The sequence below is a fragment of the Solea solea genome, chromosome 14 (assembly GCF_958295425.1).
Source record: "Solea solea chromosome 14, fSolSol10.1, whole genome shotgun sequence".
NCBI classification, from domain to species: Eukaryota; Metazoa; Chordata; class Actinopteri; order Pleuronectiformes; family Soleidae; genus Solea; species Solea solea.
In genome coordinates, this window is record NC_081147.1 from 15,825,247 (window position 1) to 15,841,645 (window position 16,399).

The 16,399-nt window shown below is 40.4% G+C and overlaps 2 protein-coding genes across 3 annotated transcripts; one reads left to right on the plus strand and one right to left on the minus strand.

The window, feature by feature from the left end:
- The first annotated feature begins 28 nt into the window (after positions 1-28).
- Positions 29-5,243, plus strand: LOC131472410 (signal-transducing adaptor protein 1-like). Of its 2 annotated transcripts, none has more exons than XM_058649553.1 (10): positions 29-623; positions 1,053-1,124; positions 1,487-1,597; positions 1,712-1,768; positions 1,899-2,134; positions 2,909-3,037; positions 3,284-3,353; positions 4,070-4,172; positions 4,253-4,408; positions 4,488-5,243. In XM_058649553.1, exons 1-10 carry the CDS (start codon positions 492-494, stop codon positions 4,628-4,630), a joined length of 1,209 nt encoding a protein of 402 aa, XP_058505536.1. In that variant the 5' UTR covers positions 29-491; the 3' UTR covers positions 4,631-5,243. The 2 variants fall into 2 exon arrangements, with proteins under 2 accessions (XP_058505536.1, XP_058505537.1); XM_058649554.1 differs by having other exon boundaries at positions 29-593; positions 4,488-5,242.
- On the minus strand, positions 5,242-15,908 carry ankrd13d (ankyrin repeat domain 13 family, member D). Its single transcript, XM_058649552.1, has 16 exons — positions 15,097-15,908; positions 14,876-15,011; positions 13,551-13,675; positions 13,366-13,411; positions 12,457-12,600; positions 12,060-12,249; positions 11,602-11,668; positions 11,163-11,244; positions 10,505-10,566; positions 10,250-10,380; positions 9,440-9,597; positions 9,210-9,323; positions 8,447-8,619; positions 8,108-8,187; positions 6,517-6,750; positions 5,242-5,785 (listed from the first exon to the last, which is right to left on the minus strand). The coding sequence occupies exons 1-16, from the start codon at positions 15,178-15,180 to the stop codon at positions 5,722-5,724; spliced, it is 1,890 nt and encodes a 629-aa protein (XP_058505535.1). The 5' UTR covers positions 15,181-15,908; the 3' UTR covers positions 5,242-5,721.
- Between the last annotated feature and the right edge of the window lie 491 nt (positions 15,909-16,399).

A 16,399-nucleotide genomic window follows, 5' to 3' on the forward strand; every position in this document is an offset into this window, starting at 1 on the left:
CAGTGGTGGGCCACGTGTAATTAATTAAATAAAACTAACTTTATTAGTTTTGTGATGAATTAAGACCTTTACAGTCAAGATAAGGCTAATGTCCTCCGATACTGGCGTCAGATAAAAAGTCCCTGTACAAACAGCCATGTTAAATAAGTAATCCAGCTCAGTCTTTTCTAAATTATGCTGAGGTTCAAAGTACTCAAGACGTTTTCCCTTTGATATAAATAAAGAGAGCGTTTCCTCATTCTCAGAGCAGCAATAAGGGAAAGGTGGAGAAAATGTTATCAGTGAACGTAGATTAGTGCTTGTCATGGTGTGTCGCATACAATAGAGGGAGAAGAACAAGGAAACAACAACGGAGGGAAATACCAGACTCACTGGGATCCGCTGAGTTTTCTCTTACCGTTAGTGACAATAAACATACTGTTGGACGAACCAGACGAGAACCAAAGCAGTCCAGGGGACACACCGATGGACACTCGGAAAGAGACTGGACCATGTTTAAACAGCACAAAGCCATCTACAAGAGGAATGCCTCAATCACAGCTCTGCCTCTGTACTACTCTGGGCCCCTGCTGAAGAAAACAAATGATAAGAAGGTCAGCGATGCGAGATATGTGGAAATGAAGGTGGAGTAAAAAAACATTGTACAACGTGTGAATCTTCTGTAAAAGTTGTATTTCTGCACTTTTAACGCAAACAATCAGTTCGAAACAAGTGAGAACGTGTCATCGTACAGAGTGTTGATTGCTGCTAAATTAAAATGCCCATTGTGCACAAATTAGGGACATCTGACGAAGAATTCCTTTCCTAAATGTGTCAGGGAACTACGGAGGCCTTCACATCACAGGAAATATGTTCTTCGTCTTTGTTTGTAGAGTATGTTTGGCTTTCAGAATGTGGAGTGCGATAAACAAAGCAACTTTTTTATTTTTATTGTGATTATATGCAAACATACTTTTGGATCGTATATTCTGTTTCTACAATCTTGAACACACAAGGGGCGGATTTTAACCACCAAAGTTATAGCAACTGAAAATGACATTTATAATTTTTAGAATTTCGAGCCGTACTTCGGAGAACTACGTGGAAGCCAGCTATTTCTGTATAAACATGATGCCCAGGAAACGGTAAGAACAAATATTTTTGTCATTCTGTTTTTACTTAAAGGGCCACTAACCCTAACCCACAAAAAAACAATGTCAAAGTCACTTCCTTCAAAGAAAATAAAGGCCCAACACTTCTCTTCACTGTGCTTCTGTCAATTTTAACAAAAAAGAACAGGCCATAATTATCATAAATGAGCATCATAATTATTTTAAGTTGATTCCTCACTTGTCCAAGTGAGGAAAAAAAATGCCCTTTAACTTTACTTTGACATATTTACAGCTCAAAGTATGAAAGTGATAGCAATTCTTCTTTGACATGGACTGATGTTCTGTTTGTCCCAGTGAGTAAATCACAGATTAACGTTGCTTGTTCTTTCCGTCAGTACACGGAGAAGCTGGACCTGGAGCAGGTGAAGTCCAAGGATTTAAATAAACCGTGTGTGACGTCGGCCATCTTCACTTTCACTCTACAAAAAGAGGTTGTGCTGCTCAAGGTGTGGCACCGCTGAAACGCTGGCACATTATTATTTATACATTGTCTGTTGTCTGTGGAAACAAAGTTGTAAACATGAGAAAATGTCTTTCCCTTGCTTCGTGCGATGGTGCAGGTGGACAATCTTTCCACAGGAGAGGAGTGGAGGTGTTACCTTCTCACTATGGCCAAAGTAAACACACACACACACACCGTCAATATCTGAGCGCAAGCACCTACACATTCTGTTATTTAGGAAAAGTAGAATGGGCATAATGATCCATAAATTATGTTGGAATTAAACATGTACTCTTTCCTTATAGAAAGTGATTCCCAGTAATATGTTACTGCTGCCTGGACAGCTCTTTAAGCTGAGGGAGGCTCTGGATCAAGAGTTGAGGAGGAGAAATCTGCCCAGGTTGTGTGCGCCCACCATGCCAGCACCATCTTTCCCACCCCCTGCCTCATTATCCTCAGCCTCAGCCTCTGCCTCATCATCCTCATCCTCTCCTCAGCGAGCCGCAGCCAAGCCAAACCCCAGCAACTCTGACATGCCTGCGTAAGTGATTCTCCAGAAAAATGCTCCTCTCCTTGCTAAAGAAACACTTTGTACAAGTTGTACTTTTCCAGAAAAGTTGGGACTCTTTCTCCAAATGCAAAAAAAAACAACTTCTACAGCTAATTATTTGTAGATGAATGGCTTAATCCTGAACTGACAGTTAACCCTTAGAACACAGAGCTGCTTTTTTCCATCACTATGTTAAACGTACAGTATATACAGAGGGTATAAGCATGTGCAATATAGAGTGTCCTTTTCTTTAGCACAATCTGATAAAAAATTTATATATTTTGAACAACTATATTAACACACCTAAGCAAAAAGTATTCAAAATGTTTAAAATCTGATTTAATTTGTGAAATTTGGAAATACGTCAAAATTTTAGTTCAAAATTCGCTTGCTCAGCAGTTTCTACACTTGGCTTTTACACAGCGAGATTTTTCCTGACTCCCTGACTCTTTCCACAATATCATGTACTGTAAATGGGTAGAGACTTTGACCCATCCTTCACTCACGAGTTAAGCTGCTAATTGTGGAACCTTCCAAAACAGCAAATTATAGATGTTAGTTTGTATTACCTTTTGAGAAACGAATCCCAACTTTTCTGGAAATGGGATTTGTAATACCGCCTCCATTGCCGTTTAACACGGAACATAAACACCCAGGCAATCGTCGTTATCAAATGCATTTTGTCCTTTGCTCTCTGTTATGACAAACTTGCTGAACTGTACCTGGAAATGAGGAGGAGTCGTTTTTCTCCCATAAATCCTGCAGGTGTTTCTTCAATGTGACACGTCAGGAGGCCGAGGCCATGCTGGAGCATCACCCACAGAACGGCAACATCATCCTCCGTCCGTCCTCAGAGGGAAACCACGCCGTGACAGTCAGGCTACTGCTGGACAGGTGAAATGTCCCAATTACTCAGTGATGTAGCCCTTTAAATATTGTAAATTATGTAAAATGTGCTCTTTTTAGCCATTAAACACAGGAAGAGGATTTCATTCCACACTTGCACAGTAATTCATTTGATGTTTGTCTGCATCGATGTGATTATCATCAGTAACAATGACATGCTGGGTAAACGGTGGATGAGGTTGATATCGCACTTTAAATAAAATGTAAATAAAGCTGCTCCTCCTCGTGTTTCAGTGGACCTGTCTTGAGGAATTTCAAAGTGACCAGGTCACACTTGGGGCTCATCATTCACCTCGATATACCGGTGAGTGTTAAGTACAACTTTGAACTAATGTGGACACAAATCAAATGTTTTACCAATTTGGAAAGTAAAAAAACATTGTTCTGTAAAGCAGAGTGGCAGTGGATTTGTTTCTTCTTCCTTTAATTATGCCTGGTATTTACTAAATATGATATGCTTCTCAGGTCTTGATTGACATTAGTTCCCAAAGCCTAATGTTGACATTTTATAATCTCTAATCACTCAGACTGATGCTTTCTAAGATGATGTCTTTTTTTAATGTGTAATGTAAAAAAATAAAGCAACAGGAAGTATGCATGTACTTTGCTGTGTTTTTGTTTGTAGTGCTCGCCGAGATTGGCGGTCAAAGCAGTAACCTATTCTTACATAAATCAAAACGTGCAGTTCGATCGGGAATGTGAGATACGTCTCCTTTAAGGATTGCAAGTGACTGAGGTGAAGAAATGTGCAAATAAAAAAATGCATCTAGTATCAGAATACACCCAAATATAACTCATCTGGAGCCACAAAACCTATTTGACCTATAAAATGAAGAAAACATCATGAATAAAGTGTGGATAACTAAACTTTGTTGCATTTGTGAAATAGAACAAAGAACTGCAAAAAAGAAATCAGTTGACATTTCATAGCACAAAAACACACACATATAGGCCTATCTACTGGTGTGTAACAAGGATGGGTTACATTTAAAATCCTGTTGCTTGTCGTCTTCTCTGTAGGTGAGAGTCCACTCCTTCACTGATGTACTCAATCACTTCCTCGAAAACACGGTGCATCATCTTTGTCCCTACTCTGAATCTCAGCTCTACGACACCACCATCGGTGAGAACACTGCTGTGAGACAGAGCCTGTGTTTCAGCATACAGCTCCTCACACACTATGTTCATTTGTGCCTTCGACAGACCCACTTCCTGTCCAAATGTGCAACAGCATCAGCTCCCCTTCACCATCAAATATACCACAGGCACAAGTGAAGCCCAGGCATCGGTCACAGGAGCCGGAAAATGACTACGAGGATCCAGATGTGTTCCGTTCAACTGACCCGAACCCAAAGCCAGGTGAGTATGAAGCTCTACCGCACTACATGTAGGAATCACTTTAAATGAATGACTCTTGTATGATTTTGTTCCAAACCAGATCCGGAGGAGAGCGAGCTTGACAGAGTTTATAGAATACGGAAAGAAGCCATTGATGTCAAGATGAGCCGGGATCAAGGCTCGAATGAGAAAAGACTCCCTAAAGGGTCCATTGGCCAAGTCGAGTGGTTCACAAACTTTTAATGTTATATTTTTAATTCAAAAAGCTGGAAATCAAAATTAATGTAAACAAATTCATCAACTCCTATTGTTATTGTACAACTAATAATGCTTTATTGCAGTCTCCATTGATATTGAGGGTAATGTTATGTATATTATGTGTATGATGATGTGATGTTTTCAAACAAAACTTTGATTACATAGATTAAATTCAAGTTATTATTTAATAAAGTCAGTAGAAAGTGAGATCAATTCAATAGAGATTTCGTCCAGAGGAAATTTAAGTTTGTTAGATTTCGTTAAAATAAAATGTATAAAGCTGAGGTTTTTTTTTCTCCTGCTGCCTAAACTAAACTAAACTGTTGCATCTGGAATAAAGTTTTGAAACTGCACTTTACCAACAGACTTTTAACCAAAAACTACTTGATAACTTTAATTAAAGATTCAAAAAATTAATCGCTGTATAAAATTAAGTTACTTTCAATGATTTACCAAAAGAAGAAATCCCCGGTGTCAGATGATCACATGACGTCCAAGAATGAAACTGTAAAAAAACAAACAAAAAAAAAACAAAACACAGGGATTATATACTTTTTTCCTTTGGCCATAAAATACAATAAAACCATAACAATAAATTCAGGATACTCATTATTCTTTATTTTTTTCCACACACAGGAGTAATCCAACATAAACATTTTAAATATTATAATTATTCTTTTATAGTTTTTTTGTTTTCCATTGAGATTGTGTTTTCATGGATCATGTTATAGGTTTAAAAGTTTAAGGATCATTCATCACTCGGTAAAGACAGCAAGACTGTGAAAAATCTTCAATAAAAAAGGAAAAACAAAGACTCCCTTTCGTTTCAAGAGTACAGTGCCTCTTCTTTTTGTTAAAATCCCTCTCACTCGTTAATTTCTTATATTCTCAACCTTGTACATCTCTCGTGTAGCAGCCTTTCCTGTGTGAGAGGACAAAATAAAAATATCTGCAATAACTTAACATCTCAGGATTTTAAAAAAATAAAACAAGAAACTGAATAAATTAAGAGGATCGCTCCTCGATCACAACAACCAGCCTCCACTGCTGCGGCGGTTGTTGTTGTTGTTGTGACGTTACTTCTCAGTGAGCGACAGCTGGAGGATCCGCTCCAACTCCTCCTCTTCCTTCTTCTGCTTCCTGTGACAAAAACAAGATGGAACACAAATGAAATAAAATCATCTTTGTGCTTTACTCAGTTATGTTGATCTGACCATGTTAATGGTGCTGACCAGGGAGCAAAATGCCCTCCACTATATACTGATCTAAAACTTAAAATAAACATACAACAGCTTCAAAATAACAATAGTTCCTACAGTAGTGTGGTTTGGCAAAGGTGTCATTCACCACAGATAAGCTGCAGTAAACAGACACACTGGAGGTGATACCGATTCTTAACCTGGCCCACATGGAGCAACTTTCTGCTCTCATAAATCACTTTAGATCTTCTTCACATAACACCATTCATTTAACAAGCGCGGCTCACAATCAGGACAAGAAGTGTCTTGTATCTGAGCACGACTGCCCTCTCAAACGCACAAATACATACGTTTATTTGTATAGCACTATTCATACACAGGGTAACTCAAATTGCTATGATGCGTCATCGACAACCGAAAATGTTGTATTTGTGAGACGAGTTGATACTGAAGTGGGACATATGTAAGACAAGATGGTGCTTTCTTGATCCTCCACAGGATTGTGATTCATTCACTGCTTTCATTCGCTTTAGGACAACAGTCTTTTTTACAGTTTGATTTCGCAGGGCTTCTCCTCAGCGCACACAATCAGGTAAAAAGGAATGTATAATCATGTGTAATCTCCAACATGTCAAACTGCTCTAAACCGCCTTTGAGTTCCTCTTGCCTCACCTGTCCAGCTCCTCCTGCTCCCTGCACGACAGCTCCATGGCGATGCGCAGCTGCTCGTCGAAGCTCGTCCCCATGCCAAAGTCTCCAGACAACTGCGGATTGGTTACCGTGCTGAAGGAGAGTGGGGAATTGGCGGTGGGCTCCAAAGGTGAGACAGAGGAGGGCAGGTTGGGGTCAGCCATGTCTTCTCCCTCTCTGCTGACCAGTGAGATGGACAGAGACTCCTGGATCGCTCTGAGGAGAGAAACACATAAAGGATATTTTCATTAAAACTATAGAGAGATTAGAAATAAACAAACTGTTGTAAAGTTAGTTTACACAATATTGCTTAGAGCATAGATACCATCACGAAAACGGGTTGGACAGAAATCTTGGGTTGGGTTTGGTTGTGTCAACTGACAAGGTAATTTTATTTTAATAGGGTGAATTCGTCTGTCGTGTTTCCTCAATATTCTCTCTGGGATTGGTCGGGTTCAACGTCACACAGCTCGATCTCATGTCGACCAGTGACTGCATACAGGAAGTGATTTTGGTGTTGTGAAGACCGGCAGAGGCAACAGCAACACTGAGCTAGTAAAGCAAGACAGTTGGAAACAGGCTGGAGTATGATGGAAAACACAAAGAAGTTCCCACGAAAGATACGTACGTTTTTAGAATTGATTTAAGATTTTACTGATCACTTTAAATTTTGCATGGGTTTGGTCCCCAGCTACACGTAAGAAATGTTGACCCCATAGGAGCCACCCGGCAGCCTTAGATCCTTGGATAGGGCCCTCCGATTTGAGCCGTGGTCAAGGCTCAAATCCAGAGGAGAGCGTGCCTCTGGCATCACAGAGGAATCCCTCTTCTGTGGCTCTTCCTGAGGTTCTCCCATTTTCCCCCAACTTTTTCCTCACTCGACGTGAGGGTCTAAGGATAGAGGGTGTCAAGACTGTAAAGCCCTTCGAGGCAAATTGTGTTGTGTGAAGTTGGGCTATATGAATAATATTGACTCGACAGCCCAGCGACTTTGGAATAACAGGATATAAAGGTCACGGAATCAGTAACTTCTTACACCCATTATTAAAGACTGGTATTCAGGTGCTATATAAATGATATCATCAGTCGAGGCTCATGTAGTGCACAGCATACATATAACCATCAGCCGTTTCAACAGAGAATAATAATGTTAACAAAAATCACCTGCAGCTTTACACAAAGACAGACATCATAGCTGGAAATGTCACTGCTGGGTTTCATTACAGGATAACTGGGAGACACTGTTCCCAAGAGAATGTGTAGTGAAAGAGATAATCACTGAATTCTATTTGGAGAGGTTTAATTAAATTACTTCACCAGCCAGACATTTTTTCCTGAATAAGAATTATGAACAGGCAGCTGCTCACTATGGTAACAGCTACATATGCATCTACTGAAAATAAACTCAACAATCATCCCAACATATATGGTTATATTTATGATGACGGTAAGACTGCTAATGTATAACTGACATAATCTATTGATCTAGAGTCGTCACTTTAGTTTGTGCAGGGTGAACCTGCCAGTAAAAGTAATTCAAGGTAAGAGGAGTCTGTCGTAAAGTTCAGCTCACCTCTCCAGCTGGGAGTCTTCCTCGTACAGTGGAGACTGTGGCACTGGGCGGGTGTTAGTCAAAGCCTCCCAGATAGTCACCTGAAAACCAGACATACATGTTTAACCTGTCATCACGAGTACAGGTATCCTAAAGCGACACGTTGCCACTGATAAATTAAGAGATCACTGGCAAACAATCTGTGGAAAGAAAGAACCAAAAACAGAATGTGACTTTTTCTTTTCCTGATTTGTGACCCGGATCTATGCCTGAATCTAAGAGTGACGGACAGAGTATTCAAAAAGTTCCCACATCTGACACATTATTGATAAATGATTAGACCGACAGGCCTGGTCTGACCTGGTCACTCTCAGTGCCGGCATCCAGCAGACTCTGTTGGATGGCGAACTGCAGCAGGTTGTCGTCCTCGTCCCTCATAGGCTCACTGCGGCCCGGACCAAGGGTGGTGTAGTCGGGGGGAGGCTCAAACACTGAGGGGTCCACCTCACAGTGGAAGGGAGGTGGAGACTGACCTGAGATAAGATGACAAGATGGTTTTACAGCATCACTGGAAGTGCAAGACAATTCCAAATCTACTAGCTAGTGTGACTTGTTTTTTTTTTTAATGAAAAAGTGCTTTAACATGTACCTTTATTTTGTACTTTTAACCACTAAAATATAACTGTATGTACTAATTTTAAGGTGAAAAGGTCAGGTAGGTAAATAAATTAACATCTAGAGAAGGCACCCAGAGAGCAAAAACCTCCCCTAAATTAACAATTTTTTTTAAATACCCAAATGCTGGAATGCATATTACCATTAGGGCTGAAACAATGAATAGATTATTAATCAATTACTAAAGTTATCGTCATGTGTTTCTTAAAGAATTACAAAGACAAAGACATTTGAAAATATCATTATTTCCAGGAAACACTGAGCAACGTTTTACTCGATCAACTCTGAAAATAATCATTAGTTGCAGCTCTAACTGCCATAAAAAAAGTGATAAAAATAATTTCTTAGCCAGACCACAACCTAAACACACAGTAAAGTACACTGCTCCCAAAACCACAACCTCACTGACTTCACGTCCATGTTTGATTGTGTGTGTGTCCATAGTTACCAGCTTCTCCGGAGCTCTCTGGATTGTGCACCGTCACCGAGCTGACCGGCTCATCACAGCCACACAGGTTACTGAATGTCACTCTGGCATTCAACACGTGAAACAGGGGAATCTCTGGAAGGCAGCCAGTGAGTTAATAAGTCAGACAAAGCATTGTAAACATCTCACCTCAAAAATTGTATGTTGCTCTGGATGGAATCAGTGTTTTTGACGTGACCGCTCACTCTCACCTATCTTGACAGGAAAGCCCGGCGGCAGGCGAAGGGTTATGAAGTCACGCAACTTGGCGAAGTGGGCGTTGGAGATGGCCATGAGGTCGATGATGGGCGTCACCTGCTCAGCCAGGGACAGAGGGTGACTCTCACTCAGCCACAGGGTCGCTTTAAACCTGCAGAGGAGGTGGAAATGGTCTGGTCATGTCATGTGCTACTGATCTGGTGATGATGGACGTGTACTTTGAAGGCTGTGCATCGTCACTGGTCTCACAAGTCCATTTTGATTATCATTTCAGTGACACGGCTCAATTCAAATCTTTTTGTTTATTCATGCCCCTGGGTAATTTTTCATCAATGTATACAAGTAATCAGATAAATATGGACACACCTTTTATCATTGAAACACTCTGCCTCTGCAGTCGAGTTGACAAACTGATAGAGCACCCAGCTCAGCCATGGATGGATGAGACACTATTTTCTTTATTTCCCCTTAGTCATTAGTGCTGAAAACAGCACAGTTCCTTTTTCATGTGACAGACTTTACACACAGCATGCTTTTGGTCCAAATGTGCCCAAATTCCTGCTTTCAAAATATATAATACTGTTACGTTCACCTTCCTCCTCTCAGCTTTGTTCTCCCATATTTCAAAGCGACGGTGCTACCACATGTAAAAGTACAAAATTAAAAAAATCACATCCTGGTAAGTGTTTTTTTCCATGTACTGACCGTCCATGTTTGGAAACACAACAAGCAATTTTATGTGGCTTTAATCGTGACTAATTACTAATTTTAACACCCCTAATGTTGTCACTGGTTCATCTCACCTCTGGACTTTGCTGGTGAGCTCGACGGGACGTCCAATGTCTCGGCTATTCAGGTTAAACTCTGGGTTGAAGTATTCCTCAGCTGTGATAGCTGTGGGGTTGTGCGGACTGGCACACTGGGACACGTTACTCTGACAGAAAGACAAAAAAAACACAGTCAGAGAGGAAATGATGCAACATACTGTGTGAGAGGAGGCGGCAGGTGATGTGGGTGAATGTGGATGTGATTAAAACAGCTCCTGCGGAGACTCTTACCCCGTTGTGAGCTGTGTGCTGCTCGGCAATCCCCAAGAAGGACTGTAGAGGCGTCTTTGAGCCTGAGTGGGAACAATGTAGAGGGATTATTAACAACACAATATAAATATGAAAATATGAAATAAATCTGGAGCATTATATTCAGTTTCACTCAACTAAAAGTTTGTATTATGAGTCAGTAATAACCCGTAACACACAAATGTATGTACTGTGCAATGATTATTTAAAGCTACAGCATGTCACTTTTAGTGATCTCTTGTTTTCTGCTTCCGTTTGGTCTTCATGAACCCAGAAAATGCAACACTATGGTGTCATTCAACTATCAGAACTGAACGAGGGAGTGTTTGTGTGCATACTGCAGCGGTAGTAGTACAGGTACATGTGGGGGCAAGAAGCGTTTATCCCATAAAAATGCTAACAACCAGGCAGTTGAGCAGTAGAATTCACTGGTGAAACTTTTTGTGGACACTTCTTTGCGTTTTCACTCATACTCCAACCTGCATTCGACAAGGCTTTGAAAGTAACAATCATATGTTTATATTTGTAAGTTATACACTATACTGCTTTAATTTTTCAATGTTTATTCCTGCATCTTGTGTTATTTCCTACACTGTAATTTCAGGGTGACGACCTACAGCCAGTGTGTTCGCAAATTCACCTTTGCTTCTTGACTTGTCCTGGTCGGAGAGATGCTCTGTCCTCGAACGAGTCACCAGCTCCACGTTGGTTGCACTGTAAACCTGGGGGGACGTACGAACAAAAGAACACACACTTAACCCTTACAATGAAGCAAAGCTTAATCAAGAAAAAACAAATGCTTATTAAGTCAAAACGGATGCAAAAACATTCTGGTTAGAGTGAGAATCAGAATGTGAAAGTCAAGCAAATTTGACTTGGCTCCTGTCACAAGATAGCTTCATCTGAATTTCCCTCTTAAAAAGTCCTGATATTATTTTATTACATATAACATACTCAAAATAAATGTACTTTTTAAAACTCTTAAGAGTAGCAACAAATTGTTATTACTGTTTTATATATTTTTACTCTTTGTCAAGACAATTCAGACATTGTCTGGTTGTGTTTGCTACTTCACATACCTTGGCTTCATATCCACTGACCACCTCGCTCTTCTCAGAACGCCAGCCCCAGATACCGGACTTGTTTCTAAGTAATCAAAACGTAAACGACGTAATTAAAGCTCATGCCACACAATTACATGCAGGAATATTAACTGTGGGGATGTGATGTTCAAGACGTACGAGGGGTGAGTTTTATTTGTGTGAAATTCATTTCATACAACGTTACTGCACTTTCCTCATGATGTGACAACGGTGTTCCTCAGAATTTAACATTTTAATTAAAATATTCCATCCTCCTCAATTTTCATGTAATATTGCACTACAAGCTTAAAACTCACATCAACAGAATGAATAATCATACATAATAGGAAAAAAGCTCCACTGAACCCAAACTAATGAATATGAAGCAAGCATAAAGTACACAGCCAAGTGTTGAAATGATTCTGGTTTGTTTATCTGTATACAGTATGCATTACCGTTCAAAGGCAATGTTGCGTGTGTTAAGGTGCGTGGAGACAATGGGCGACGTCAGTCTCTGTGCTGTGTTCTCCTGTGACGGCTGCATGGCTGCCAGGAGGGAGGGCGCGTCACGAGGAGATAACACAAGTGGCTCTGTGTACACAACCTGCTTCTCGTGGTCCACCTCCATCACCACCGCCCCGTCATCTAAGGAGAGGTTGGTATTACAGTGACTCACAACATTATATCTTTAACATTGAAGGCCTGACCATGACACAAGAAAAGTCAGTCTTAAAATGTCATTTAAGGTCATGTTTCCATCACAAACCCATCCATTCATCAACATCCATCTGGACTGCTGGGTTATTTGTATACTGTACCTGTGAAGCTGTTCTAGGAGCTTACAGTACACACCTCCACCCTTGAAGATGTAGCTGCGTCGCCCTTTGAGCCACGTCATGTGTTCGAAACCAAGGAGCGTGGTGTCCACGCGGAGGCATGATCCGCTCTTCCACACCCGGTAGACATCACTGGGACACACCTTTGACACCAAGGGCACTAAGAGGGAAGTTGAACAGTTGAATATTTTAGGAACAGAAAACAAACAAGGAAAGTGTAGAGGGGGGGGGGGGAAGCAGATTTAGAGGGACAGCTGAAACACCCTTCCTAGATTTAGTTTTGTAACATGTGTAGCAACTGAAAAGAACACATAAAGACTGGTTTATAATGATCCAAAAAATGTTAAGATGCAACGTGTAAATAAGTATTAACAGGAGCATCTCAAGGGGATTTCAGAAGGCACATTACTCAAAACACAGTGAGGCACATTACGGCTGAGCAGTCCAACATTTTACAGACAATTTTGAAGTCACGCTGCTCAGTCTCTGAAGCCGACAGCAAACAATCACACTTGTCTTTCACAATCCATTCAACGACAGCTGCTCATGGCGTTGGAGCTGTCCAACCACTGTGGTGCTGAATCTGACCACTCGGAAAACATAATAGGCTACATTCATATTGTCAGTCACATTGACGTTGCTGTGTGTGTCATACCGAGAGTCACGCAATTTGAAATCTAATTCGGACTGAGACATGAGGTTCTTTTTATTGTTATTATTAATAATAATAATTAACAATAACAATAATAATAATAATAATAATAATAATAATAATAATAATAATAAACCTACAAGATAAAATGTGAATGTGCAAAGAAATAATATCCGACCAGAAGAAGGTCTTTTCATCACACCGTCAGAATAAACTGGATTTAAGTAACTTCAGCCTGTTAACGTGAACACAGACTTCCTGAAACACACTCACCCCAACTAGTGAACTCCCACTTCATCTCCACATAGAAGTCCCGAGCCTGGAGCACAACAAGAAAGGAAACTCTTCTTTACAGAGACATTAGCTAATAAAGTTAAATATTTTGTGTAAAAACTGGTAACATCCAGTGACCATACTACCACAAAAAAAACAAAAACTTGTGTGTAGCTCTGTGCAACCTGTCTTAGTTTGTTGAGCAGCTCTGGGATTCCTGCCAGTCTCTCAGTGGCACGCTTGAAGTCTCTGTATTGAAGCACCAGCTGAACAAGCTCAGGATCCCCAGTGCTCACAGCCTCCTGCAAGACTGACACATACAGAAAATTCACATTTACAAAAAAAAAGAGTAAACTTCTTTGTCCAAAAAAAATCCACAAAACCTTTGCAAAATAAAATTCAAAGCCATGTTTTCATCTCAAAACTGATTCCTTGCCCATACAAATACACACTGCTATGATATATACATACTGCTATATGTTTGGCAAAATAAATCGAGAATATAATTTTCAAAAGGCAACAAACTCAGTTAGTTTTGCAGTAATCTATGAAACAACTGCACTGAAGAAATCAAAACAAGTAGAACAGAAAAGGTTTAAACAGATCTTTTCTAAAAAAGCATTTCAGAGAGACATTGAAAAGACAAACGAACGATTGTATTGGAATGACATGATTGATAAAATAAAGAAATGTTCCCTTTTTTATATGGTGTGTAGCAAAACTTTTTTATGTGTGCAACGACAAATGTAAAGCTTTTATATTTCCTACCAACTTGCTATGAATTTAAGTAAAAGATGTTCATTTTATCCGAGATCAGCCACCAACATGCTGATCAAACAGTTGGTTTGCATGGAAACCATCAGAAACTATTTCAGGGAAGTTCAGTTGAGCGCCTGTCGGCCATTGCGGAGGTCATGCATGCAGTTCTTGAACATAATTTAACTTAAAAATGCCCTATGTGACACGCCTAAAAAAGGTGTTTCTTCAAGATAAACTGGTCATTTTAGAGTGACCAGTCAAAAGCTCACCTGTGCAATAATCACACTCTTGAATTGGCATCTTGATATGTCTCACCTGCCAGGTGGATGGGTTCTTGTAGTAAAGATGTAGTGCTCATTAAATCATAAATCCTAAAATTGGTATATAACTCGGAAGAAAACGGAAGAAAAAAACAAGAGTTTTTATGTTTTGTTTACCAGGGCACAGATACAAAAAGGTAAGGCAACCATTTTCACTTTTTAGTCACTTGAATCTTTGTATACTTTGGTAATATGTGTTTCATTTTGAAGGCCAGAGTTTCTAGGTGAACAAAATATGTCTTAAAAAGATTTGCAAAACGGATTAATTATTATTATTATTATTATTATTATCATCATCATCATCATAATTCAGGTCTCCAGAAGATGCATAGTTGCGTTTTTATAGCGTGTGTTGGAAAAATAGGGCAAACTGTAAAGAGAGAAGGTGCAGCCCGGGTAACAGAGTGCCAGAGTAAGAGCGGCTCACTCACTGGTCCACCCCTGTGCGTTACAGTGTGTCGGGTCTGCAGCGTGTCTGAGCAGCACACGGGCTGACTCCAGGTGGCCCAGGCACACGGCTAACTCCAGCGGGGTGCGCCCCCTCGGATCCAGGCGAGCCGCATCCTGCTGCAGAACCAAACACACAGCAGCTTCAGCGCAATGCAGTGCGACAAACGCACCTTAAAAACACAGCATAAGCCTTCATACCCACCTCTTTCTTTTGCAGTTCTCTATCGAGCTCCAGATACTGATTGTTCCAGACCAAAAGATGCAAGGGGAAGGCTTCGTTTGCCATGGCTGTCGCTGACAAACAATAGTTCAACTGAATTTTTGCTAAATCCGAGAACAGATTCTCGTGAAACCGCCTGACAGCGCTGATCCACACAGCTGCCTGTTAGCTTAGCTAGTTAGTTCGTTCGTTTATAGGAACACCTATTGAGTGTCAGTGGGAAAACCTGCCGCTAAGTAAATACATTACACATAAAGAGAAGATAGCAAATAAAGCACGAAGCTGTGTCTATTTAAATTAGTGGGCTGAGTTAGGAGAGCTAACTCAGCCCACTAATTTGATGTAGTTACGGTTAGCCAACAGCTAGCAGGGGTAACATTAGCTAACTGGCTAACAACAACATTGTTTCCTGCTTCTCTCCGCGTCTGTTCTCCATTCTGCCCGAAGTAAGACAGCGGTTTCAGTGGCTCTAAAATGAACCTCCGAGTCACTCACGTCTATACAATGCATGTGTTCGTGAGGGAAAAAGGGGAAAAAAAGACAGAAAGGGAAATGGCGAACAGCTAGATGGAGTGAGTGAGCTAACTGTGTAGTGCTGCTGCGGCGGCACCCATTCCCTGTTTATATGGCAGCCTCGTCATGGTCTGTCAAAACAAAAGCATTCACCCACTTTCACATCCAGGTCACTCGTGTAGTGGGCGTCCACGATGCTGGTAAATGCATGTGATGCTACAGCACAGCGAGACCTGCGTGGATTACCTGGTCCATGAAACCAAACCACATCTGTCCCGGGTGACAGCCACCTTTGTGGCTGATGTGTTAGATGTGTTTACTGCAGCATACGTGGGACTGTCTTCATTTGGTCATCTATGACAAGCCGCTGTTAACACTTTGGACCACCTGGGATTAACATTACTCATATCACCATAATTACTGTCATTTAAATTCAGTTCAAAATTACAGATGGATATCTGTAATTACGTTTTCACTCGCCACAGTTACAGACCGATCTCTAATTAGATTTGCCAGTTCAGTTTTTCAAGTTTAGACGAGGCAGAATTAAAGTTAAGAGATTTATAATTCCAGTTTGAGATATTTTGACACATCACAATCCCAATTCAGCACATCTTTATCATAATGTTTTGCTAGTTATAATCTAAAAAGTACAATACACAGTATACACTTTTACTTGAGGGAAGCTGAATATATCTTATACTAGAATAATGACTAGTCGGAATCAAATAATATGATTAATCAAACTGGAATCATTATAGTCTCAGTTTCC